The sequence below is a fragment of the Hypomesus nipponensis genome, chromosome 15 (genome assembly GCF_054491055.1).
Source record: "Hypomesus nipponensis isolate SF chromosome 15, ASM5449105v1, whole genome shotgun sequence".
NCBI lineage: Eukaryota > Metazoa > Chordata > Actinopteri > Osmeriformes > Osmeridae > Hypomesus > Hypomesus nipponensis.
In genome coordinates, this window is record NC_140375.1 from 17,363,045 (window position 1) to 17,390,000 (window position 26,956).

At 51.0% G+C, this 26,956-nt stretch overlaps 2 protein-coding genes across 11 annotated transcripts in view; one reads left to right on the forward strand and one right to left on the reverse strand.

Annotated features, from left to right (window-relative positions):
* Window positions 1-16,114, forward strand: part of mecom (MDS1 and EVI1 complex locus) — a 114,750-nt gene extending 98,636 nt beyond the window's left edge. For 6 of the 10 annotated variants that reach the window (XM_084674376.1, XM_084674380.1, XM_084674378.1 and 3 more), the window contains 10 exons: window positions 1,579-2,920; window positions 3,166-3,256; window positions 3,991-4,017; window positions 7,413-7,579; window positions 7,951-8,028; window positions 9,732-9,901; window positions 10,464-10,608; window positions 13,043-13,276; window positions 13,416-13,590; window positions 14,356-16,114. In XM_084674376.1, the coding sequence (XP_084530502.1) occupies window positions 1,579-2,920; window positions 3,166-3,256; window positions 3,991-4,017; window positions 7,413-7,579; window positions 7,951-8,028; window positions 9,732-9,901; window positions 10,464-10,608; window positions 13,043-13,276; window positions 13,416-13,590; window positions 14,356-14,490 (2,564 nt within the window). In that variant the 3' untranslated portion in view covers window positions 14,491-16,114. The remainder of the gene's footprint in view (window positions 1-1,578; window positions 2,921-3,165; window positions 3,257-3,990; window positions 4,018-7,412; window positions 7,580-7,950; window positions 8,029-9,731; window positions 9,902-10,463; window positions 10,609-13,042; window positions 13,277-13,415; window positions 13,591-14,355) is intronic. The other 4 variants (XM_084674377.1, XM_084674381.1, XM_084674383.1 and 1 more) reach the window with 2 other exon arrangements.
* A 5,800-nt stretch (window positions 16,115-21,914) lies between these two features.
* Window positions 21,915-26,956, reverse strand: part of egfem1 (EGF-like and EMI domain containing 1) — a 30,733-nt gene continuing 25,691 nt past the window's right edge. The window contains exons 21-29 of the mRNA XM_084674812.1: window positions 25,174-25,305; window positions 24,925-25,053; window positions 24,710-24,838; window positions 23,845-23,973; window positions 23,531-23,659; window positions 23,202-23,330; window positions 22,623-22,751; window positions 22,253-22,381; window positions 21,915-22,043 (exon numbers count right to left, since the gene is read on the reverse strand). Of these exons, the coding sequence (XP_084530938.1) occupies window positions 22,030-22,043; window positions 22,253-22,381; window positions 22,623-22,751; window positions 23,202-23,330; window positions 23,531-23,659; window positions 23,845-23,973; window positions 24,710-24,838; window positions 24,925-25,053; window positions 25,174-25,305 (1,049 nt within the window). The 3' untranslated portion in view covers window positions 21,915-22,029. The remainder of the gene's footprint in view (window positions 22,044-22,252; window positions 22,382-22,622; window positions 22,752-23,201; window positions 23,331-23,530; window positions 23,660-23,844; window positions 23,974-24,709; window positions 24,839-24,924; window positions 25,054-25,173; window positions 25,306-26,956) is intronic.

The window sequence follows — 26,956 nt, forward strand, 5'->3', positions numbered from 1 at the left end:
ACCACATGTCCCCCCCCACCACCATCCAGGGTAGAATCCATTTGCTGTAATCAGCTGAAAATATGCAGGTTTAAAACCTGCTAATGACTGTGTTAAAGACAGAATACCCTGGGCCCTGACAGCTGTGGGAGAGCATATGTGGGATCTGTTTGTGTATGAAAGGCACGTACGTCCTTACAGCTTGCTGTGCTGTGTATCTGTTTGTGTGTGCGTGTGTGTGTGTGTGTGTGTGTCTTGTATTCAGAAATAGTGGAAGGGCCCTAGCCATGATTGTGCAGTGTTCGGGTCATTAATTCAGACACTCTCTTACCGCTTATCTCACAGGAATGTGTTTATAATATTTAGTTACAGTTTATGGAGAGCTGACAAAACACATGTGTGTAGGGAATCAGTTCTGTCAGACCCTGTGTGTGTGTGTGTGTGTGTGTGTGTCTGGCTTTGTGATTTACAGTGGGGAGTTTCAACAAGGTACCCAACGCAGAGGAAACAGATAACAGCACGTGTTTAGCAGACACCATAAGCCATGTCTCATATTTACATGGACAGAATGACCAACTAGTGATCCATTGTGACACTGACCCAGTGCAAGAGATTATGAACCATTAATCATTCGTTTTGTGACATTTGCCCCAGACGACAGACGCATAAATCACTGCAGCAAAGTGCCCCTGTCATCGTCCACAGCCCAACCCTCCTGTTCATGTACACTAGATTCAAACAAAACCCTACATGCTTACATGTATTTTACCATAAATAAATACCCTTTAGTGTAATACGTTTGAGTCTATAATTGCAAATTCACAAGAGAGATTATATAATTGATGTTTTACTAGAGCTGAGCTAATTATATAAATCTTGAGTTTTAGCATAGTTTAACACGCACGCTAATGGAAGATTCTGCTCTCCAGTGTAGGACAGTCTTGGCCAATGCAGGGAGAGTGGGTTTAACAGAGGCAGGTTAAGGGCTTCAGTCCTCTGCTTCACAGATGGGTGTGGCCCCCCGGCCCCCTGCCCCCAGGCCAGACAGGCAGAAGTGTGGGAAGGTGACAGGGCAGGATGACAGTGTGATGGGGAGGGTACACAGGGAGGGGAGAGAGAGGCTTGGGGGAAAGGGACATGTCCCTGGGAATCGGACGTACAGGATAGGATTCATTCAACTTCACTTCCCTCTCCAGCTAAAAATAGAGCCATTGTGCTGTGTTTCTGTGACAGACCCTGTGTGTGTGTGTGTGTTATGTGAAATGTGCCTGTATGTCTATGTATGTGTCTGAGTGTTTACTGAGCGCTTGGGTTGACCCTGGGAGCACAATGGCTTGAGATGCAGGGATGTGCAGGTGATGGGTGGCACACTGACTCAGCCTGGGAAATGAACCCCAGGACAATACCAGGATCTGGAGCCTCCTGCCCCCTCCTGTCTAATGTCTGAGAGCTCAGGGCCAGCCTGTGTCTCACAGCCTGTCTGCCATGCACCACTGCACTCCTCTGGAGCTTCAATAGAAATGTAAAGTACAAAGTGTGTGTGTGTGTGTGTGTGTGTAGAGTTACTCAGTGGGCTGTGTCTGTCTCCTGTGTCTGCAGGTGAGGTGTGCCACAAGTCCTACACCCAGTTCTCCAACCTGTGCCGCCACAAGCGCATGCACGCAGACTGCCGCACTCAGATCAAATGCAAGGACTGTGGCCAGATGTTCAGCACCACCTCTTCTCTCAACAAGCACCGCCGCTTCTGCGAGGGCAAGAATCATTTTACAACAGGGGGGTTATTTGCTCAGGGCATGGCCCTACCTGGGGTTCCCACCATGGACAAGTCCAGTCTTGGGGCCATGGGTCACACCAGTGCTGGGCTGGCTGACTACTTTGGGGGCAACAGGCATCACAGTGGCCTGACCTTTCCGGCTGCGCCTGCCTTTCCTTTCAGCTTCCCTGGTCTGTTTCCCTCTGGACTGTACCACAGACCCCCTCTGATCCCTGCCAGCTCCCCGCTCAGAAGAGCCCCAGGTCCAGGCAGTAAGAGCCCGCTGCTGCCCCCCAGCCCTGGTGCTCAGGAGGCCCGAGAGATGCTCAAGGCGCTGCACAAGGAGTCACCGGTCAGTGACTCACAGGGGGCGGAGCGCCACGCTCAGCGCTCCTCCAATCACAGGCACGGCAGCAAGATCAGTGACCAATCAGAGAGCAGCGACCTGGATGACGTCAGCACTCCCAGTGGCAGCGACCTGGAGAGCTCGTCTGGCTCTGAGCTGGACAGTGACATGGAGAGTGACAAGGAGAGGCTCAGGGAGAATGGCAAGGGCTCCAAGAGAAAGGCTGTGGACCCCCAGTGCCCCAGCCTCACAGTCAGCACTGGGCCTCAGGACGCCCCTGGCCCCGCCCTGTTCCCCCCCTCCCTGGATGAACACACAGCTGTGTCCGGGGCTGTGAATGACTCCATTAAGGCCATTGCCTCGATTGCTGAAAAGTACTTTGGTTCCACCGGGCTGGCGGGCCTGCAGGACAAGAAGGCGGGGGCCCTGTCGTACCCCTCCATGTTCCCCCTGCCCTTCTTCCCTGCGTTCTCCCCTCCAGTCTACCACTTCCCTGACAGGGACCTCAGACCCCCCATCCTCAAGGGGGAGCCCAAGTCCCCTGGAGACGAAGCCAAGAAGGGCCAGAGCAGGACCTCTGAGTCGCCCTTCGACCTCACCACCAAGCGGAAGGAAGAGAAGCCCTCCCTGTTCACCCCCTCCAAACCCGAGGCGCCGGCCTCCACCAATCAGGACCAGCCCCTGGACCTGAGCATGGGCGCCAGGGTCCGTGGGAGCAGGAAGGAGGCGTCGGAGAAGAGCGGCCTGTTTGGAGATGACAAGGCTGGGGTGGAGCTGCCCAAGGCGGACGCTTCTCTCCAGCACGCTAGGCCCACTCCCTTCTTCATGGACCCTATTTACAGGTACTGTGAGCTCTCGCACTACCACACACCAGCTCCGACTGCACACACTGTGCGGCGGCTTGCAACTCGCACACACAACTTGCACATGCAATCAAATCTCATCTCTTTATAAAACTATGGTACTGAAACATCAAAACCCATTCAGGAAATCCTGAAACTTTTGCTCCCCTTTAATATTGAATCAAACTAGCCATCTCTGCTTTCCTGTCGTGTGCATGTAAGAACTGATAGAAGTGTAACATTAGCAGGGTTGAGAAGAGGAAGATGACAGACCCGTTTGAGGCTCTGAAAGACAAGTACATGCGTCCCAACCCAGGCTTCCTGTTCCATCCTCAGGTAGGTTCCTCTCCGTGTTGTCATGGTTACATCAACTGGTTCTCAGGTCTGGGAGGGGTGCAGTATTCTGGGCTGGCCCGGAGGAGAGGAGGGGGGGCGGGAGCAGGGAGAGCAGGGCGGGGGGAATGCAGACTGATCCGTGCTGGAGCTGGTTGGGCCTGTTCTCGACAATCTGAAGCAGATGTGGAGACTGGAAAGGGCACACAGTGACATATCCTCACATGGGTCTGTCAATATAAAAATGATATGCTCTTAAAGATGTGCTCCTGGTCTCTGTGTGCCTGTTGTGTGTGTGTGTGTGTGTGTGCTGAAGTGCATGCGTTAATTCTGCCCCGGTAAGTGAAAACACCACTTTCTCAAGCCTGGCATTTTAACCAGCCATAGATTGCAGGCCTGGTTTTTACTGGCTGTTTCAGCCGCCTGATTTATGTACCCTTTCCTCACTCGGTGAACCAGTTTTTCCTTCAGCCTGTCCTCCAGGCTGTCACCCACAGCTTAATGAGGTGTCCTATCAACCTAAACAGTTACAGAGTTAAGGACATCTTTATTACTTTATGACGTCTGGACACGTAAATCATTCCCAGAAACTCTGGCCAGGGGCCTTTTGGAAGAAGTCAGTCACCCCGTCCCAGCCTAACATCCACCCCTCCTTGGCCATGTGCGTCCAATCAAAAGCTGTTGATTCATGCACTTCCTGATTCTGATGACTCTTTTCCTTCTGTTCCGCCCCTCAGTTCCGTATGCCAGACCAGAGGACCTGGGTAAGTCCTGACAAACGTCTTCCTCCACCCCACAGTTCTCAGCATGTATCTGACCAACCAATCATTTCTCACATATACATGTTGAGAAGTACTGTTACAAATTGTTGTGTATATAAAATATAATCCTCATGTAGTAAATTGTTGTGTTTAAACAATATTACCAAACTGCTTGAGTTCGCAAACAAAACTCTTTGAGGTTTTCGGTCGGTGTTTATTTGCTCTGGGGATGATGGACTTTTTACGGGGTTTCCCCACATAGCAACTCTGCACATCTAACACTGACTAGAGGCCTGCTTGTTTGGACAGCAAAGCTATCCTGCTAAAATGGGCACAGAGGTGGGGGCGTTGGGGGGGTGGGCGTTGGGGGGGTGGGCGTTGGGGGGGTGGGGGGATTCTGCATCAGCGAGAGGGTAACAGTCTCCGAGGGATGTGGAGAGGGCGGGGAGTGGGCTTGGTGAGGGGGGAGGAACTTCCCCAGACATCTGGTTTCTGATAAGATCAACAATTGAGAATGCATCTCACTAATTAAGCTGCTCACAACACTACTGACATCTGAGGCTAGCCAATCAACAGAGGCCCCTCAGAGACACTACAGCAACAAGCAAGTTCAACGACACACAGGAGGGCAGCAGGGGAACCGGAGGGTGGGGGGGGGGGGGGGGTGTCTGGCTGCGGGCTGGGGGGGCGAGGGAATCTCAGCGGGGCTAAAATGTGCAGCTATTCATCGAGCTGTCCCACTTCCAGACATCTCACACTCTGTGTCCTGTCAGACCGAATCAATATCTGACGAGGCAGGGAGACGGTGAGACTTGAGTCTGACTCTGACGTCTTTGAGGCTGTCTCTGATTCTGTCTCTCCCTCTGCCCCGGAGCAGTTAGAGACATGAGACACTTAGCAGAAGGTGAACAGTCTTATCTCAGAGACTCAGGGCCTCATTTACTAACATTGCAACCGCAGCTTAATCTGCGCCTTTGCCCAACCGCAAATAGCGCACGGTGTATTTCAGCATTTTGCGTGGTATTTATCAAACCAGATCCTCGTTGGGCAATCAGCGTCTTACTCCGCCCTTTAGTGCTAATTAGGGCGCCATTAAACTACGGGAGAAATCGCCTGCATGTTACTGCCACCATGGGTGATTCGAGGAAAAGAAAAAGAAGGTTCAGTGAACAGGAGATAGAAATAATGGTTCACGAAGTTACAGCTAACATTAACATGTTACAAGGAAGAAACACACCTCTCCTCCCATCTCTTTGTGGCACACACCTACTTTCCCTTATACCCTCCCAGCAGCAGTAATCTGCATTTTTACTCAAGTGCGCTGCCTTTGTATATACGGTTTTATGTCTTTACCCGCTATTTTACTCCTGAAATGGGCACAATCCTTAGTAAATGCGGCCCTCAGTGTGTTGAACAGCTGAATTGTCTTATCTCAGACTCACTGTGTTAGACAGCTTTAGGACCACTAATGCTACCTAGAATTACAGCCTCTTATTGAGCTATAGAAACGTAGCCACCCTGTTGCCGTAACGATCCTAATGAACCACATTCCGAAGAATTGGATTTCTAACCCACTCAGCCCCCCCCACCCTTCCTCACGGAGCTTTGGCATATTCATTATCAAACTGAACTGACACTTCGCTACCTACCCAGTCAGAATGCAGGCACTGCCATACAAACCATACACTTTGAGTCTTTGGTCCTCCTCGGCCAATCAGATGATGTGGTTGTTGTCATTCATCAGTCATCACGCTTTCTCTCTTTCTCTCTCTCTCTCTCTTTAAATCTCTCTCTCACTTTCTCTCTCTCTCTCTTTCTATGTCTCTCTCTCTCTCTCTCCCTCCTCCTGTCTGTCTCTCTGCCTGTGTCAGAGTGACAGGGGGTGGAACAGGGAGATGAAATGTCAGGCCAGGAGCAGGCCCCTGGATCACTAGTGATTTGTAGCCTTATTGAAATAAGAATAAGGAACACGCTGGAAATGCAATACACGCAAAATAATGCAAATGTGCGGCCCCTTAAAAACAACCTCCACTGTGAGATGAGCTGACATGCCCTAGGGCCCCCCCGCCCCCGCCCCCGCCCCCGCCCCCACCCCCCAGGCCGCTCCCACCCCCCCCAACCCAGCACAGCCATATCATTATTACCCGTGTCTGGCCCTTGATCAGTAACGTCAACATCCTTCATATTGACAAATGTGCTGTCTGCCTACCTTCTCTACACAATGGGTTACAGCCCAGCAATGGACATGAATCACTCGTCTGCCCCACGCAAACATACACCCACACACACTCACACACCCCCAACATACACCCACACACACTCACACACACACACCCCCAACACACACACACACAACCATGCACAAAAACATTGCACATATATTCTCTTTCTTTTTCTCACTCACACACACACATAACACAAATCAAAAGTATACATATTCTCCCTCAAATTTGCACAGTGCTGACAGTTAATTTGGCTGCACACACACATACACACACACTCTCTCACACACATACACACACGCTCTCTAACATACACATGCACACACACGGGCATCTATGCACACATCAAACATCTTTGAAAAGCAAATGTTACCCGTAATTAGTAGATTATGTTTTATTATATCCCTTTCCTTTTGTGTGTGTGTGTGTGTGTGTGTGTGTGTGTGTGTGTGTGTGTGTGTGTGTGTGTGTAAGGGACTGCTTTGCCTTGTTTGGTGGAACATTGTGTAAAATATAATAAGCATGACATAATTTCACTCGTTACAATAACCCAATGACTAAAATGTCTGATTAAGAACAAAAAACAATGTTTTATGTGCTAAGTTATGGTTGGTAAAAATCCGAAAAAGAAAAAGTGACCGTTCATATTTAGGGATTTTGAGTAGAAGTGTTGACCAAAATCTTATCTTTACAATCATTTTGGGGAGATTTTCAATGGAAGACAATATGAGAAAATCTAATGGTGTAAAAACATAATCATGGATGTGTAGGCCTGGAGCAAAAGGAGCGAGTGGGACATCATTTAGAGGTCTTGATTAGCTCTATCAACATGACAAACACATTTAAGGCACAAGTGAATCCCTTCAGTTAAGTTGAGCAAAATAGGCATAAGTACTTTTTTGGGGGGGGGGGAAATATAATTTTCTTGAAGCCTAATTTCAATGAAAGTTTAGATAATGTGTTGATGTGTTAGGTAATATGTTGTTTTTAATTAAATCATTACAATCAATCAAAAGTTTGTTTTTGCTCACCCATAAAATACAAATAATTCCTTTGAATGAAAAATGACTTTCAGTCCTGCTCTACAGAACCTCTAACCAAGGTCTCTCTCTCTCTTTGTCTCTCTCTCTCTGTTTCTCTCTCTCTCTCTCCCTCTGTGTCTCTCTCTCTCCACAGATGTCAGCCATTGAGAACATGGCTGAGAAGCTGGAGACGTTTGGTTCCCTGAAGCCAGAGTCAGGTGACCTCCTGCGCTCGGTCCCCTCCATGTTTGACTTCAGAGCTCCGACCAACGCCCTTCCGGAAACGTTGCTGCGCAAGGGCAAGGAGCGCTATACCTGCAGGTAACCATGTTGACACACATCCAATCTCCCACATCTGTCTGTCTCCTATGGTGGTAACGCCGGTCGGAGTAGAGTTAGTCCTGATTAACAGATTCAGATTTGGCTGGGCTGCCGCTGTGTGTATGTGTGTGTGTGTGTGAGCGTTTGTGTGTGTGTGTGTGTGTGTTAGTGTGTGTATGTGAGCGTGTGTTTGTGTGTGTGGGAGCTGTACACTAAGCTCTGTGGCTTGTTACACACTGATTAATGAAACATGTTTATCAGAACCAGAGAGAGATCAGCAGATGACAGCAGGAGATGAGCGGGTATGGTCTATGTGTCTGTGCTCTGTAAAGCTGGACAAACGACATCATTGCATGTCCTCTCTCCTCTAGGTACTGTGGCAAAATATTCCCTCGCTCGGCCAACCTGACCCGCCACCTCCGGACACACACAGGAGAGCAGCCATACAGGTGAGACACACACGTACCTGTCAGCACACACACACTCACCTGCTGGAACATTCACTTACACAACTATGATCAACCCGTTTCCCTGAAAGAGCAATAGGACAGCAATGTTAGCATTCACCCTTGGGTGCCAGGATAAACAAATAGCTATAAGTCTTGGTGGATAATTGTGTGTGTGTTGGTGTGTGTGTCTGTGTGTTATCATGGCTGAGCATACCCTGCCTTATAAGGAGGCCTCAGGACTGTGGGAAGCCCGAACCCGAGTCTGGTTGACAGGAGTACACCTCCTCCCCCTGCCACCTCCTCCCCCGCTGTCTCAGTCTGTGAACACACACAATGCAGAATGGAGAGCTTTTCATTAGGACATCAGGTCATTGGTGAATGTCCGTGTCAAACACAGACCGACCCAGTCTCTTGAGAACACACGCGCTCCACCAAACGAGCGTGGTGGGAAACGCACATGTACTAACACGTGCGCGCAGTAAGTTCTTCCAGAGAGCTCTCATCTGTCTGGGGCTGTTCTCCCAGCCTGGTGGATGTTCTCCAGCCTGGTGGATGTTCTCCAGTCTGCCTGGTGGATGTTCCCCAGTCTGGTGGATGTTGTCCAGCCTGGTGGATGTTCTCCCAGCCTGGTGGATGTTCTCCAGTCTGGTGGATGTTCCCCAGCCTGGTGGATGTTCTCCAGTCTGCCTGGTGGATGTTCCCCAGTCTGGTGGATGTTGTACAGCCTGGTGGATGTTCTCCAGTCTGGTGGATGTTCTCCAGTCTGCCTGGTGGATGTTGTCCAGTCTGGTGGATGTTGTCCAGCCTGGTGGATGTTGTCCAGCCTGGTGGATGTTCCCCAGCCTGGTGGATGTTCCCCAGTCTGGTGGATGTTGTCCAGTCTGGTGGATGTTGTCCAGTCTGGTGGAGGTTTTCCCAGAACATTCCTGGTGTCCACAGTTTGGAGAGCATTCTTCTATCTTTTACTGTGCTGTAGACGTCTTGAACAGTTATAATACAATAAAGTCAATTGCCTGAAGAAATATGGTTGCTGGAGAGAGAGCAGGGGTGCGTTTGGATGGAGGGATGGAGAGGTCCAGATCCTGGTTGGAGGCAGGAGCATGACATCAGTATTGACCCCAGCCTCAACCCTAACCCCAGCCTCAACCCTAACCCCAGCCTCAACCCTAGCCTCAACCCCAGCCCCAACCCAGCTGCAGGCCTAATCCCACAAGCAGCCCCAGCCTCAGTGAAGCCAGCTGACCACAGGGGAGGCAGAAGGAGGCCTTAGCTGCCCCATTGTGACTCCACTACACTGCTGGGACGGCTTTCAAGATTGGCTGTTTATTGCAGTTTTTAGCAAGATAACTGGTGTTCCTAAGGGACAACCAATCAAGCCAGTTAATTCCAGCAAAAGAAAAGATGTAATCATCTTGTATAATTTTGCATGAAGAAACTTGGCTTCGGCTCTGATTTCTGGGGGTGAAAAACGCATTAGCTGCATGCTTATTTTGTGAGAAAAGAATGTGATTTTTGTTGCGCTGGCTTGAGATGAGAGACAGTGCCGTTTCACCTTCCACAGGCTCATTTGTCTTGTGTGAGAGAGGGGAAACATTCGTCTGTAAAAGCTGGTGTTGGCGTGTACGTTTTCCCCAGGAGACTGTGAGAACCATGTTCAGCCCCTGTGATGAATACTGAGAGCACACCTGTGTTTCTGTCCGCAGGTGTAAATACTGTGACCGCTCCTTCAGCATCTCCTCCAACCTGCAGCGACACATCCGCAACATCCACAACAAGGAGAAGCCCTTCAAGTGTCACCTGTGTGACCGCTGTTTTGGCCAGCAGACTAACCTGGACCGCCACCTGAAGAAGCATGAGAACGGTAACGTCTCAGGTGAACCCCAGCTCCGCCACACGGCCGCTGATTGAACCACACCAGCAGCTACCGCTGAGCACTCCATCTGAAATGCAACTGTAAAGTCTCAAGCTATACGACTTGAAATTTAATTTGCTTATTGCTAGAGCATTTATGTACCTGCAGAAGCAGATTGAATAAATCTGTCTGCGGCTCTGGGACAACAAATTATATTCCATATTTTCTCTGACGGAATTGCTTTTACAGCAGAAACCAAGAATGTTTGTCTGAGAGACTGTGCTGCTACGACTGAAACAGTTGAAGAGACCAGTGACAAGTGGCCAGCAGCCAGTCATACACTAGACGTCTCCAATTAATCAGAAATAATTTACTGCAGTAGCTCTGTAAATGACACTCCTCTCCCTGGGTGAAGCTTGTGTGGTCAGCTCTCTGGTCATGTCTCAGAGGATCTCACAGTGACGGATATTGTTGTACAGTTCAATTTACTGTAAGTCCCAATGTGGCATCCTGACTGAAGTGTGTGTATGTTTGTGTGTGTGTGTGTGTGTGTGTTTGTGTGTGTGTGTGTGTGTGTGTCCAGGCACCGCCATGTCGTCCCCTCGCTCTGAGCTGGACAGTAGCAGTGCTATACTAGACGACAAGGAAGACTCCTACTTCAATGAAATACGAAACTTTATCGGCAACACAGGCCAGAACCAGGCATCTTCTGACCATTCTGAGGAAGGGTAAGTGTCATGGACGTGTGTGTGTGTGTGTGTGTGAATGTATGTCGGTCTTTGTGCGTGAACGACTTGAGCAGAACACCCTGTTTCTTCAGCAGTCATTCAGAGCTGTGGGGTAAACAGGGAGATGATTATAGGCAAACATCAGTGGACACGGCCTTGTTTGACCCCACGAGACCCCTGCTGATCTACAGTCCAAAGACTTTATTAATTACAATGTTGCCCATGGGGGTTCTGGGTAAAACATGATCATAACTGACATTCTGGATAATTACAACATTTGGAAACGTGCAGGGGCTCATTTTAACTGTTGACTTTTGGCCATGCATGTGAAAAGATATCTGTGTGCATACAATTATCTTTCATGATTATGCAAATAAATTCCTGAAACTCGAAGGAGAGTTTAAAGCGAGCTTGTGGAGCAATAAGGTTGGTAGGTTTATTTATATCTGTCTTGGAGTGATCAGGGAGAGATTGGGGAGAAGATAGAGATCTCCCAGTCTGGGTCGGTCTGGAGGACATGAAGTGTAGACAGTAGAGAGAGAGAAGAGAGAGAGACAGAGAGAGAGAGAGAGACAGAGAGAGAGAGAGAGAGAGAGAGAGAGAGAGAGAGAGAGAGAGAGAGAGAGAGAGAGAGAGAGAGAGAGAGAGAGAGAGAGAGAGAGAGAGGGAGAAGAGAGAGAGACATGAGGAGAGAGAGAGACTTGCAGATGTGTGCAGGCCACATCTGGACCCAACATGTCTGCCTACAGGAAGAGGGTAGAAGTCCAAGGTCAAGAGGTCAGCTCATGTTTCCTTTCAAAGTGCTGTGCTCCTGACTACTTATGATAGATACTTTATCCTCGGCAAATTACCACGTTTGAAAGCGTAATTAGCGAATCTGTTTTCTCAATCATAGAGCTCGCTCTTTTTCTGCCTGAGCTTGTCCCTTTGTGTAGACCTGCAGTCTGGACACTGCACCCTAAGTGTACCGGCTGCCTAGTGCTCCTCCTCCAGCAGGGGGCACTGCTTTTTAGAAACTCTCAAAACATCTCCTGAAATACTTCTGTTGTATCAGAATCTACATCAGTAGAGTGTAGATTCTGCGCTGTGCACAAATATAGACTTCAATAATTTCCCCTCTTTTCTGCCACAGTTGTTCAGTTAGTGAGACGCTTTTTAAAACGCATCACATCCTGTTTGTGATAATGTCCTTGTCTCTGAGGGAAGTTTGGCGATAATAGGTTCTGTTCTTTTCTTAATTCATCTTCATGTCTCTCTTTCTGGTTCTTTCTCTCTCTGTCTCTCTGTCGATCTTTTACTTTCTTTCCCTCTGCTGGTTTCTGGACTCTTTGTGCAGAAATTGCATTTTTGGGAGCTGACGAAATACATCCCTGAGTGTAATTAGTGAATCAGTCTAAATGTGGTTCCAGATGATTTACCAAATGGTGGTTTCCTGTGGTGCAGAGGCAGTGGGCAGATTAAGACACAGAGAGTTTGGATAGCTGGCCTTCTCTCCATAGGGACTGTGAAATGGGCTGGTTGGCAACGCTCTCATAACTCTCCCACCAAATGGGGCTGTCAGCTAAATATTTTGCCTATTAGATGAATACGAGATAGTAGGAAAATAAACAGGCAGAGAGGCAGAGCGGCCCAGCTAAGTGGCGGACTGATCCAGTACCCAAAGGGGCCTCCCTGCCTCGCCTCCCTGCCTCCCCTCCCTGCCTCCCCTCCCTGCCTTCCCTCCTTGCCTCGCTTCCCTGCCTCCCCTCCCTGCCTCTATGACACAATGATTTGAGAGTCTGCCTCAGCTGCCATGCCAAGCTCTCTCTCTTTCTCCTCTCTTCCTTCTCTCTGTCTCTTCCTCTCTCTGTCTCACGTTCTCTGTCTCACGTTCTCTGTCTCACGTTCTCTGTCTCACGTTCTCTGTCTCTCTGTCAATTCACTTTTCCCTCTCTTCCTTTTTATATTTCTTTCTCTCTCTTTTTCTCACTCGTTCTCCGTATCTGTCATCCAGTCCGTTTCCCAATATCTCTTACGTTTCCCATCTAACACTCTCTCTCTCCCTCTCTATCTCTCTCTTTCTCCCCTCATAGTTAGAGAATTAGCGAATGATGCACGTTGTGTGCAGTGTGTGGTTGACGTGTGCTATGGTGCTGGGGGCTGGACTGCTTTTGGGTGTGCTTTTGAGTGTGGTTGATGTGCGGTGTGGTTGATGTGTGGTGTGGTTGATGTGTGGTGTGGTTGATGTGTGGTGAGGTTGATGTGAGGTGTGGTTGATGTGTGGTGTGGTTGATGTGTGGTGAGGTTGATGTGAGGTGAGGTTGATGTGCGGTGTGGTTGATGTGTGGTGAGGTTGATGTGAGGTTGATGTGTGGTGTGGTTGATGTGCGGTGTGGTTGATGTGAGGTGTGGTTGATGTGCGGTGTGGTTGATGTGAGGTGTCTGTTCTTCCCAGGTTGAATGGGGAGGAGAAGCCCTTGCAGGCTACCCGGGGGTCCCGCGACCCGGAGGATGGGGAGGAGCTTGTTGGCCCCGACGACGAGGAAGACGAGGAGCACAGTGATTCTGCCGGGAAACCGGGAGATGAAACACTTCCCTGTAACCCTGACGACGAGGACATGGTGCAAGACGACATAGACTTCGAGGGAGCGGATGATGTGGACCTGGGCTGCAAACAGTCTCCACGGAGGTGAGCGGAACAAACACTGTGAACACCCTCAGGAGACCCTGGGGCTGAGGAAAACGCCGTGTCTATTCCTGAAAGTTGAGTAGGGAGCATGTTAGCTAACATGCTAACATGCTAACAGCTGCTTGTCCTCCGCCCGCAGCAGGTATGAGGAGGAAGATCAGAGTGGATACTCAGCGCTCGATCACATCCGCCAGCTCTCTGACATGCATAAGATGGAGGAGAGCGAGTTCAGTGATGGAGACGCAGCCTCCTTCAGCTCCTCAAGTCTGGTGGAGACCATCAAACAGCCTCTATACAGGAAGTCCAAGTCCCAGGTAACACACGCTGTGTCTGTCTGTGTACCTGTCTGTCTGTGTGTCTGTCTGTCTGTGTGTGTGTGTGTGTGTGTGTGTCTGTCTGTGTACCTGTCTGTCTGTGTGTGTCTGTCTGTGTGTGTGTGTGTGTATGTGTGTCTGTCTGTGTACCTGTCTGTCTGTCTGTCTGTCTGTCTGTGTCTGTCTGTCTGTCTGTCTGTCTGTCTGTCTGTCTGTCTGTCTGTCTGTCTGTCTGTTAGTGTGTGTGTCTGTCTGTCTGTGTGTGTGTCTGTCTGTCTGTGTGTGTGTGTGTGTGTGTGTGTGTGTGTGTGTGTGTGTGTGTGTGTGTGTGTCTGTCTGTCTGTGTGTGTGTGTGTGTGTCTGTCTGTGTGTGTGTGTGTGTGTGTGTGTGTCTGTGTGTGTACCTGTCTGTGTGTACCTGTCTGTGTGTGTGTGTCTGTCTGTGAACCTGTCTGTCTGTCTGTGGTGTACCTGTTTGTGTCTGTCTGTGAACCTGTCTGTGTGTGTGTGTGTGTCTGTCTGTCTGTGTACCTGTCTGTGTGTGTACCTGTCTGTGTGTTTGTGTACCTGTCTGTGTGTGTGAACCTGTCTGTGTGTGTGTGTGTGTGTGTATCTGTCTGTGTACCTGTCTGTGTGTGCGTGTACCTGTCTGTGTGTGTGAACCTGTCTGTGTGTGTGTGTGTCTGTCTGTGTACCTGTCTGTGTGTGTGAACCTGTCTGTCTGTGTGTGTTGTGGTCTAACCCCTGTCCCCTCCACCCCTCCAGGCCTACGCCATGATGCTCTCCCTGGCCGACAAAGACGCCCTCCACCCCGCCTCCCACTCCCCTGCCAGCATGTGGCACAGCCTGGCCCGTGCTGCCGCCGAGTCCAGCGCCATCCAGTCCCTCAGCCATGTATGATAGCCCCCTTCTGACCCCGACCTATGGCACTGGGAGCCCCCTGGGCCGGCAGCAGGGCCTGTGGAGCCTGGCTCATCAGAGACTGCTGAGCAGAATGCCTTACTCGCTAGCAGGGTCGCCCCAGACCCGCGCCGCCCAAACAGCCCACCACCGTTACATCCGGTTACCTTCGTTAATATTGACAATGATGATAGTGATGATAACAATGACAATAATAATGCTGAATAATAATAGCTGTATTTATTCTGTTTGAGTTTCTATGTTTTGCACAGCAAAGGCAGCTGTTGGACAGGGGGGATGGAGGGAACCACATGCTACGTGTCTGAAGCGTCTTTTATCCAATAGGAAGAGGCAGGGCCACTAGACTTGTGTTAGCGGTTGCATTTGAACACCTAGTTCAGAGTGACCCACTGTTTCCTTAACCCTGCCCCTCGTCATCTAACCTCCCGAAGCCCCCGGGAGAAGCAAAGCTGGCCCTAGAGATAGTATACTTTGTTAAGATGTTTGGAAAGGTGGGGTTGAATTGCAGCCGGGGTTCACATGAAAGTCCCTCCTCAGCTTCAGACACAAGGGCATTCACAACATCACCACGGTTACAGTCTCTAAAGATCTAAAAGAAAGAAAATAGTTTAAAAACCAGTGACCAGACCAGCCTTCTACATTGCCTGTTATTTTGCCGAGGTGCTGTCTGCACAATCCAAGCACTGCACACAAGACTGTCAACTGCTCTCCATCCTGCCCACCTGTGCTATCTGTGAAAAGATATAAATAGATTGTCTTTTTAGTGGAAGAAAACCACGTTTTTTTTACTGAGTAGCAAGTACTGAGATGTATTGTCGTTCTTTAAACCCCCACAAGGCCTCCCTCTTCAGTCCACCCTCACAGTAGGCAGCCTATCATACCACTACATAGCCTAAATGCTAGTTGTTAGCGACTCCATCTTTGTGTGTCTTTCATTTTTTTAGACAATCATGATTCTTTTTTTTTTCTTTTTTTATGTCGGTGTTGTTGTTGTTGCTGTTGTACGTTGAGAATTGTATTTATTTCTTGGCAAACTGTAGTTTGTTTACTGAATAGTACTGCTCTCCCCTCTGTACAGAGGACTTAGACGGAGCCCGCTCCAGAGTTCTGTGGGGTTTGTAGAATATGTCTGAGTGCCGGATAGTATTAAACACCATTCTCTCTTATTCTTCTAATGAAACAGGTCCATGCATAGATATTAACTAGTTTTTTTTTGTATGAAAATGAACTGATTCAAATGTAAGAAAATGAAAAATCCTTATAAAGAATGATCAAATAAAAATGGCATCATTTCTTCATTAAAGCATGATTGGTCTGATTAGATCAAAGTCTGACGTTTTCTACGGTTGTCTGCAAGCTTGTGTGGTGTTGAGTCCATGTTAATCCCTTGTGCCAGACCTATAAGAAATAACAGATTATATACGTTGATCCATTTTGAGGGACCAGATTGTTGTTTTTTGTCGTTGTTGTTTTGTTTATAATCCGTTTTAAAAAGTAATCAGCAAGTTGAGGTACTTTGTTTATGCTTTCTACAATGTAACTGTAATGCATTTCAATTCAATACTGTGGGAGGAGCAACTAAGAAATAAAGGACTACAAAGTACTTCTGCTCTATGAATGTCCCTACATGTCTCTGTGGCTTTCGCTTCCTCTCTGTTAATCTCCAACTGTAGTGCGCTCTCTCTCGTCTCCCGCCTTGTTGCTTTACTACGTTTCTTCTCGCTTTCCTCCTCTTCCCTCTCCGTCTCTCTCTTTACTCTCTCGTGTCTGTCTTTCTCTCTTTGTCGCTCTCTCTCTCCTCTGTCGCTCTCTCTCTCCTCTGTCTCTCTCCCCTCTCTCTCCTCTGTCTCTCTCTCTCTCCTCTGTCTCTCTCTCTCTCCTCTGTCTCTCTCCCCTCTTTCTCCTCTGTCTCTCTCCCCTCTCTCTCCTCTGTCTCTCTCCCCTCTCTCTCTCCTCTCTCTCCTCTGTCTCTCTCTCTCTCCTCTGTCTCTCTCTCTCTCCTCTGTCTCTCTCTCTCTCCTCTGTCTCTCTCCCCTCTTTCTCCTCTGTCTCTCTCCCCTCTCTCTCCTCTGTCTCTCTCCCCTCTGTCTCTCTCTCTCTCCTCTGTCTCTCTCTCTCTCCTCTGTCTCTCTCTCTCTCCTCTGTCTCTCTCCCCTCTGTCTCTCTCTCCTCTGTCTCTCTCCCCTCTCTCTCCTCTCTCTCTCTCCCCTCTCTCTCCTCTGTCTCTCTCCCCTCTCTCTCTGTCACATCTATGATGTCTCCCTCCCACCATGAGTAGAACAGCCACCTGAATCCTCTTCCTACAGCTCCCAGGGTGCAAAGCGAACAGCTCCCAGGGTGCAAAGCGAACAGCTCCCAGGGTGCAAAGCGAACAGCTCCCAGGGTGCAAAGCGAACAGCTCCCAGTGCACAAAGCGAAATACACATTAGAAATGCTGATGCTCTTTGGCAAACACACAGAGTCAGGGAGCGGAGGAGAGGGTCTGAATGCGTCGGGAGCGGAGGAGAGGGTCTGAATGCGTCGGGAGCGGAGGAGAGGGTCTGAATGCGTCGGGAGCGGAGGAGAGGGTCTGAATGCGTCGGGAGCGGAGGAGAGGGTCTGAATGCGTCGGGACTTGAGACAGGACTGTGTCTCTTTGTGTGGGGCGTTTGTGTGGCATGATGGATGAGGTGGAGTGATGTGATGACCTGGCTCATCGCTCAACAGCTCAATGAGGGCTCCGTCCCACAGCTGGCCCCCCTAACCCTGTCAGCACCCCTCCATCACCGCCAGGCTGTGTGGGCGGAGATTGTGACTGGGGCCCTGACTGTATTGTCCACGAGGGCCTGGGAGGGAGGGGGGGTTGCTGCTTACTTACAGTGCTCCTGGCATCTTAATGGATGGGAGGTTTTTGTTGCGTGTTGGTTCAGTCCACGGGCGCTGTAGGATGTCCATCTTTGATGAGGTCAGAGTGGGGGCGAGCAGGGCTGATGAGGTCAGCAGGGGTCAACCCCAGGAGAACAGGACTGTAATGGAGTGTGTGTGACGAGGACAGACCAAGCTGTGTCGGTCAGCCTGTCTGGTCAGTGGGACATCAGGATGCCGGTTCATTCCACCCCTGCTGGAGCTACTTCTCAGTGCTCAACGCTCCCTGGCAGAACGCACTGGAACTGTCCTTGTGTTACATTTACACCAAATGATGAATAAAAGAAGTGTCTCCATTGACGGGACAGTGTGTTTTGGGTCCGACTGTGAGGACAACACAGGCGTTGGGTCTCTTTGGTATTCGATCGGTGTGGATTAACGGCGCATAGCAGGGTGTCCATGCGTTCTCACTCTTAAGCCACATGCTTTCACAAGTTTTTCGCATATTAGCCTGGCGATCCACACAAAGGCTTCTGTGAGGATCGAGCTGGCAGCACAAGCACTGGGAGCCCCACAATGAGCTCCTGACAGGATTACAGCATGAGAAGCAGAAGAAAATGTGTCCATGGTTTCCAGTTAACAAACCATTTCCTTGATCTTTATAAAATATGTTTTAGGATTAGGATTGTCCGTGTGTGTGTGTGTGTGTGTGTGTGTGTGTGTGTGTGTGTGTGTGTGTGTGTGTGGTTGGGTGGGTGGGCATTGCGGGCAGCTGTGCCCGGGGCTGGGAGGCACTCAGCTAATGGGACAGCTGGCAGAAGTACAGAATCCACCAGGCCTCGTTATGGCCCCGCCCACCAGCTCCGCCACCACCCACCCAGCCTGCCAGGCTCACACACACCCTGCCCCCCCCCCCCACACACACACACACAGACACATCACACCCCAGAGGGCACACACAGCTGGCTCTCAGGGTGATTGGCTTGGCACCGTTGCTGGCTGGAATGCCAGGGGAAACATTGGTGAGGAGGGAGGCGGGAAGGGAAGTCTGAAGAGACCCTCAGCTGGCACCAAGCACAGCCTCAATAGGGGGAACTACACAAATCATCACATCAACTTTTAGCTGTGTTTCCAATCTTGGTGACACCTCCTCCCCCCCCCCTCCCTCCTCCTCCTTCAGTACCAGGGACAGACAGGACAAATCTCTTCCCTGCTTTCATTAAAGACTGTGTTATTGTCCCCTGGTGATTCTAGGCGGTAACTGTTATTGATGGACCCAGCCGCTCTGAGGAGTGGTCATGATATGGTTTACTTACAACAAATCTAACCAGAAAGGCGTGGCAGTGGAACAGCCACGAGGCTGTTGTTGAACTCAACTCTCCTTGATGCTACAAAAAAAAACATCCAATCACTAGTTAGCGCTTGCATCATCAATTGCAGAATGTTTAAATGGGTCTGAATAAAGGTCGTCATTTGGGTTTCAATCATCTACATGTTGAGTATCATCCAGTAGTGAACGTATCGCGTTCACACGTGGAATAGAAAATCCGTCTTTGTGTGTCCGAAGACATTACAATTCACATTGCAAATTAACTTAAATGGATGAATTGAATGAGTTAATAAGGTAATACTAGTCCTTGCTGTACATTGGACACCTCGAGTTAAGGCTGCTGGATTTATAGTTCTGCTAAATCCCCACACTGACACACTGTTAGACTGAACGAGAGAAGTAAACTAAAGACGGCTTTTCGGCGTGTTTACACTCGCGAGTGTGGGAGAGTTCTCAGATATTCATCTTTTAGCAGCCTGGTCTTTGCTATTTATTTTTCTAGCCAACTACCAGACAAATGGTGCAAGACGTGCTGAAATGATTTCCTCCCTGGTCCTTTATCAGAGCCGCCAGCTTTGTCACCAGAAGTTCAAACAGCATGCCTCAGAGGGGGTTGGCAGAGTGGGAGAGAGGCTGTGGACGTCAGACACTGCTGTGATAGAATCATTTTGCTTCGAGTTCTGGCTAATTACAGAGAAAAAGTACCACAGATGCAATCTTACCTTGAAACGGACTATTTCATTGCTAGTTTCCTGCCTCCCTCTCGCTCCCCTTAATACCAGATAACCCAGCCTACTCCCAGCATGCCCTCACTGTTTTAGCCTGGCTCAGCCTGGCCCGGCCCGGCCCGGCCCTGGCCCTGTGCAGCACCACAGAGCAGGTCTGAAGTGAGTGTGTGTGTGTGTGTGTGTGCGCGCGAGTAAGCATGTGCACGTGTGTGTGTGCGCACGTCGGCTTAGCGGCCACCCATAGCTGAGCGGATGGATGGGCTTTGTGAGATGTTTGACTGGAAACAGGTGTGTGTCATCTTAGGAGGAAGGTCTGGCTGATAAACATTATTGGTGAACATCTGTTGCTTGTCACAACACGAGGCCGGGCTGAGCAGCCGGGCTGAGCAGCGCCCCATCCATCAGCCAGCCCCACGTCCTCCTCCTCCACCCCGGCCCTGGACGGCCATCACTCAGCCCAGGCTCCCCCACCCCGGTCCTGGGCGGCTGGGCTCACACACCTGCCCTCCCAGGGGCCAGATGGACGCTCCGCTGAGCTTGAGAAATGCCTCTGGGATGCCCCCCCCAAGCCAGTGACCCTCTCCACCCCACCCTACCCACCCCCCCCCCCCCACTCCCGCCACAACCACCAATCACACCATTCCACTTACGTTGCCCTCCCACTTTTGACAGGTGTCAGCAGGTAGGCAGCGCTTCATTGGCTGATGACCCTGCTGTGTGATGTGCCGTGTGTTCTTCGCCTGGTGCTCTGTCACTTCTCTGGGACAGCCGCCCCCCCCCCCCCCCCCCCCCACTGCCCTTCTCTTCACCCCCCCCCCCTCTCTAGTATCACAGGAGCCGATACCATGCTACACTACCCCCCCAATTATCTGCCCCTTTCCCCCCCTCCCCCAAGGGACAAACGGAGAAAGACGTTTAGTTTTTTAGTAAAAACTGAAATTCTTTACTCCTACATGAATTCAAACAGCACCATTGAGAGTACGTAAGGTACAGTACAGTTTAGCAGTGATGTCCTGAGGTGTGAAACAGAATAGTCAGCCCCATCCTTATTGACAGTACACTATAGGCATAGACAACTGAGATTTGAAGGTGTTTCTGAACAAGTCAATGATTTAACAGCACAAAGATCCGAGCTTTATACTGAAGCTGTAGCGATCTTGCTGAGCCGAACCTTACACATGAAAACATAAATATATTAACAATATTTAACAAGTAGACATTTAGTGAATGTAAAACACAATAACTCAGATGGGACTAGAGGGTGCAGAGGAGGCTACTACCTGGGGGGTGGGGGGGGGGGGTGGGGGGGGTAGTGTGGTGTTGGGGCGGTAGGGTGGGTGTGGTGGTGTTGGGGGGGTGGGGGGGTAGTGTGGTGTTGGGGGGGTGGTGTTGGGGGGGTAGGGTGGGTGTGTTGGGGCGGTAGGGTGGGTGTGGTGTTAGGGTAGGGTGGGTGTGGTGGGGGGGTAGGGTGGGTGTGGTGGTGTTGGGGGGGTAGGGTGGGTGTGGTGGGGGGGTAGGGTGGGTGTGTTGGGGGGGTAGGGTGGGTGTGTTGGGGGGGTAGGGTGGGTGTGGTGGGGGGGTAGGGTGGGTGTGTTGGGGGGGTAGGGTGGGTGTGGTGGGGGGGTAGGGTGGGTGTGTTGGGGGGGTAGGGTGGGTGTGGTGGGGGGGTAGGGTGGGTGTGGTGGGGGGGTAGGGTGGGTGTGTTGGGGGGGTAGGGTGGGTGTGGTGTTAGGGTAGGGTGGGTGTGGTGGGGGGTAGGGTGGGTGTGTTGGGGGGGTAGGGTGGGTGTGTTGGGGGGGTAGGGTGGGTGTGGTGTTAGGGTAGGGTGGGTGTGGTGGGGGGTAGGGTGGGTGTGTTGGGGGGGTAGGGTGGGTGTGTTGGGGGGGTAGGGTGGGTGTGGTGTTAGGGTAGGGTGGGTGTGGTGGGGGGTAGGGTGGGTGTGTTGGGGGGGTAGGGTGGGTGTGTTGGGGGGGTAGGGTGGGTGTGGTGGGGGGGTAGGGTGGGTGTGGTGGGGGGGTAGGGTGGGTGTGGTGGTGGTGGGGCGGTAGGGTGGGTGTGGTGGGGGGGTAGGGTGGGTGTGGTGGGGGGGTAGGGTGGGTGTGGTGGGGGGGTAGGATGGGTGTGGTGGGGGGGTAGGGTGGGTGTGTTGGGGCGGTAGGGTGGGTGTGTTGGGGGGGTAGGGTGGGTGTGGTGGGGGGGTAGGGTGGGTGTGTTGGGGGGGTAGGGTGGTGTTGGGGGGGTAGGGTGGGTGTGTTGGGGCGGTAGGGTGGGTGTGGTGGGGGGGTAGGGTGGGTGTGGTGGGGGGGTAGGGTGGGTGTGGTGTTAGGGTAGGGTGGGTGTGGTGGGGGGGTAGGGTGGGTGTGGTGGGGGGGTAGGGTGGGTGTGGTGGGGGGGTAGGGTGGGTGTGGTTAGGGTTGTGTGTCCACAGCAGCCATGCGGGCCTAGGAGAGACTGGAGCAGGAATCACTCCTGAAATATAAGAGGCCGACAAAAAGGGAGTTTGGCACCTTGGCAAAATGAAAAGCATATGTTCCTGGTCTGGTGGAGTAGATGCTTACCCCCGTCTCCAGTGAGCTGGGCATGGGGCAGAGGGGTGGAGGGCTACAGGAGACAGCTTCAATTCAGACTCCCTGCCAGGGTCACATTAAAATAACTGTCAGAAGTGGAAGAGACTATTGAGAGAGACAGGGAGGTCCCTGGAGCTGCCAGCTTCACACACACACACACTGAAACAGTACCTCACTAAGACTGGCAGCTCCACACACCACCCCAGAGGAGAGGGGAGCGGGGGGTAAGGGGAGAGTTTAGGCTAGGTACAGGTGGGGAGGAGAGTGGATACCTTCAGTGCAGAGGGAACCCAGCCAGGCGGGGGGGCACTGACAGTGACCAGTACGCACATCACACTGAGCATGCTGGGAACACTGACACTGCAGGGAGCAGCCAGGGCCAAAATAACCCCTCTGACAGTCTGAGAGAGAGAGAAAGAGAAAGAGAAAGAGAAAGAGAAAGAGAAAGAGAAAGAGAGAGAGAGAGAGAGAGAGAGAGAGAGAGAGAGAGGACAAGTAATAGAAAGAAAGGAGGCCATGAGACAAGAAAACGACAAACAGACTTGGATTACCTAGATGTAGTAAAACCTCTGGATCTGTTTTAATCTTGTGACTGCATTGTGTGAATGTGTGTGTGTGTGTGTGTGTGTGTGAATCCAGTACCGTGTTGACATGTGGCTCCTGTCTTTCCTGGTGGGCACAGACACTGCCCTGAAGCTGCATGACACCACGCCTCCCCAACACACTCACAGGCCTGCTGACAGTCCTTCCCAAAGCTGCCTGCCTCACATCCTACACACACACACACACACACACACACACACACACAGACACAAACACACACAGAGAGAGAAGTCTGTGGTTGCCATGTGTGCACAGTGCCCTCCTGCTGGGGCTGAAGTAGGCATTAGCCCCCCCCGCTGTGCCAGAGCGCCCCCCACTGGCTGGAGGCCACCAGAGACAACAGGAATGCATGAAACTGTCTGTGCCAACCAGGAAGCACCTGTCTCCCATCAAGTAACCCCGCCTCCCGGCTCAACACTCCCTCACACACACACACACGTTTCAACTTAACTATACACATGTTGTGATCGTGCTGATTTGCTTGCATGGTGCGTAAACCCACAGAACGTCCACATCGTAACCAGGAAGAGAACGTAGTGACGTGCCAAGAACTGTGACCACGCACAGGAACATCTATCCATCACACCAGAGGCTCTCCGACCAATCCCTTTAACTCACGTTTCTCACACCGGGAGCCATGGTAACCCAGGGGGCAATGGCAAATTCCTGTCACATGATGACATGTGAGTCCTCTCCTGCAGTCACATGTGAGGGAACAGTTGAGGCCAAACAGACCAGGAGGACACTCTGAAGACGTGAAGATGGAGCACACCGTCACCATGGTGACCACACCGCCCCAGGAGGGTCAAGAAAGCAGACAGGAGTTTTGATGTTCAAAACACTCAAGCATCTTTTCCTTCTTAAAAAAAAAAATTATTAAACATGAGGAATCTGTATTTCTCGATTATCACAGGTGGTTTATTTCTTTTGAGGTCTGTGATACTCACGGTGATCGCAGGTAGGGCCGTAGAACCCTGCAGGACAGCTGCACCTGCCGGTAAAACGATCACATGTTCCGTTGTTCTGGCAAGGACAGGCCAGCTCACAGTCAGCTCCATACCTTGCCTGGACACAGGCTGCAACCAGGAGCAGAAACACACACTGTTCTTACAGGAGCAGAAACACACTGGAGAAACACACAGGAACAGAATATGTATGTATGTATGTATGTATGTATGTATGTATGTATGTATGTATGTATGTATGTATGTATGTATGTATGTATGTATGTATGTATGTATGTATGTGTGTGTCCTCTTACCCGTGTCACAGCGGTCTCCGGTCCAGCCCAGTCCACACCTGCAGGTCCCGTCCCTGGGGTCACACAGCGCCCCGTTCTGACAGCTGCACTTGTGTTTGCACTTCAGACCATAGCGCCCCCTAGGGCACGCTGGAGGAACAGATCAATGCTGGGTCACGTCACAGAACTGCTCTTCCCTGAGCTCAACAGCTCCACCACAAAGCTCAACTCTGACACACCCACAGACGGATGCACAAAAACCGTACTGCACACGTTTACACACATGCCACACACACACACACACGTTTACACACATGCCACACACACGTTTATTTAAGCAGTAGTTCATTAGTAAGATGGCAAAGTGGCCTCATTTGGCAGAGATATAAAAGTACAATCATGTTTTAGGGTAATTTAGATTGGAAAAACAGTAAGCGAATCCCTTTGATTCTCCTGCGTTTATTTATTTATTTCTCCGCCAGTTCCATCTACACGGAACACAGAAAAGCTGTTACTTATCAGTCTCTGTAAACATTCAACACACGAACACAAGCAGAGCTTCCTCAGAGAGCTGCGCGGTGATGTACGCTCTTAAGAGAACATCGTCTGAGATGGAAAACCCCGTCCGCACTGGTGTGTGATAAACAGGGAGATTAGAGAGCAAAGGTTGCTTTTGTCCCCATGCCCTGTACCTCCTTAGACGGAGGAAAAGGAGAGTTCTCTAACTAAACACCCATCTGAACATTCACCCTCCTTATCTTGGACGGTTTCCCAGTTGCCAATCAGAGCCTTCATTTCTGATGAGTTCATCGCCTGTTTCCAGTAGATTTACGTCTGAAACACTCAGGGCTCTCTGTGGGAGGGGTGGGAGGGGGAAGGTAATTACCGTGCTGACAGGACAATCCGGTGGTGCCTGGGGCGCAGATACACGTCCCAGTCACTGGGTGGCACTGTCCTCCCTCCTCACAGCTGCACAGCCGGGCACAGTCCTTCCCATAATGCCCGGCTGGACAACCTGTGTTAAAACCACACAATCTTCAGACATATGTACCTGACAGGAGGCGTCATGTGGCAGACAGACACTCTGGGGTGCCGACCCACCTGAGCTGCAGGTGGCCCCTGTGTAGCCTGGTGGGCACTGGCAGGACCCTGTGTGGGGGTCACAGCGCCCCCCGTTGGTGCACCTGCACCGGGACTTACACCTCAGCCCGTACGTCCCCGCTCGACACTCTGGTGAGAGAGAGAGAGAGAGAGAGAGAGAGAGAGAGAGAGACATTCGGTCAGACAACATTCGGTCAATTCAGAGCCTCAGTGTCAACTTGCGCCAAAATACAAAAAAGTAAATCTTACTCAGTTCACAGCGGTTTCCGTAGTAACCAGGTATGCAGGTACACGTCCCGGTGGCAGGATGGCACCGCTGGCGCCTCCCAGGGCACTGGCAGGCCTGGCTGCAGCCCGGGCCGAACGAGCCGGGAGGGCACACTGCAGGGACAACACACAGAGGAGGTGGGACCACACTCCAGACACACACAGCGTTCTGCATGTCAAAACAGCTCTCATCCACAGAGCAGGACAGCGTTCTGCATGTCAAAACAGCTCTCATCCACAGAGCAGGACAGCGTTCTGCATGTCAAAACAGCTCTCATCCACAGAGCAGGACAGCGTTCTGCATGTCAAAACAGCTCTCATCCACAGAGCAGGACAGCGTTCTGCATGTCAAAACAGCTCTCATCCACAGAGCAGGACAGCGTTCTGCATGTCAAAACAGCTCTCATCCACAGAGCAGGACAGCGTTCTGCATGTCAAAACAGCTCTCATCCACAGAGCAGGACAGCGTTCTGCATGTCAAAACAGCTCTCATCCACAGAGCAGGACAGCGTTCTGCATGTCAAAACAGCTCTCATCCACAGAGCAGGACAGCGTTCTGCATGTCAAAACAGCTCTCATCCACAGAGCAGGACAGCGTTCTGCATGTCAAAACAGCTCTCATCCACAGAGCAGGACAGCGTTCTGCATGTCAAAACAGCTCTCATCCACAGAGCAGGACAGCGTTCTGCATGTCAAAACAGCTCTCATCCACAGAGCAGGACAGCGTTCTGCATGTCAAAACAGCTCTCATCCACAGAGCAGGACAGCGTTCTGCATGTCAAAACAGCTCTCATCCACAGAGCAGGACAGCGTTCTGCATGTCAAAACAGCTCTCATCCACAGAGCAGGACATCGTTCTGCATGTCAAAACAGCTCTCATCCACAGAGCAGGACAGCGTTCTGCATGTCAAAACAGCTCTCATCCACAGAGCAGGACAGCGTTCTGCATGTCAAAACAGCTCTCATCCACAGAGCAGGACAGCGTTCTGCATGTCAAAACAGCTCTCATCCACAGAGCAGGACATCGTTCTGCATGTCAAAACAGCTCTCATCCACAGAGCAGGACAGCGTTCTGCATGTCAAAACAGCTCTCATCCACAGAGCAGGACAGCGTTCTGCATGTCAAAACAGCTCTCATCCACAGAGCAGGACAGCGTTCTGCATGTCAAAACAGCTCTCATCCACAGAGCAGGACAGCGTTCTGCATGTCAAAACAGCTCTCATCCACAGAGCAGGACAGCGTTCTGCATGTCAAAACAGCTCTCATCCACAGAGCAGGACAGCGTTCTGCATGTCAAAACAGCTCTCATCCACAGAGCAGGACAGCGTTCTGCATGTCAAAACAGCTCTCATCCACAGAGCAGGACAGCGTTCTGCATGTCAAAACAGCTCTCATCCACAGAGCAGGACAGCGTTCTGCATGTCAAAACAGCTCTCATCCACAGAGCAGGACAGCGTTCTGCATGTCAAAACAGCTCTCATCCACAGAGCAGGACAGCGTTCTGCATGTCAAAACAGCTCTCATCCACAGAGCAGGACAGCGTTCTGCATGTCAAAACAGCTCTCATCCACAGAGCAGGACAGCGTTCTGCATGTCAAAACAGCTCTCATCCACAGAGCAGGACAGCGTTCTGCATGTCAAAACAGCTCTCATCCACAGAGCAGGACAGCGTTCTGCATGTCAAAACAGCTCTCATCCACAGAGCAGGACAGCGTTCTGCATGTCAAAACAGCTCTCATCCACAGAGCAGGACAGCGTTCTGCA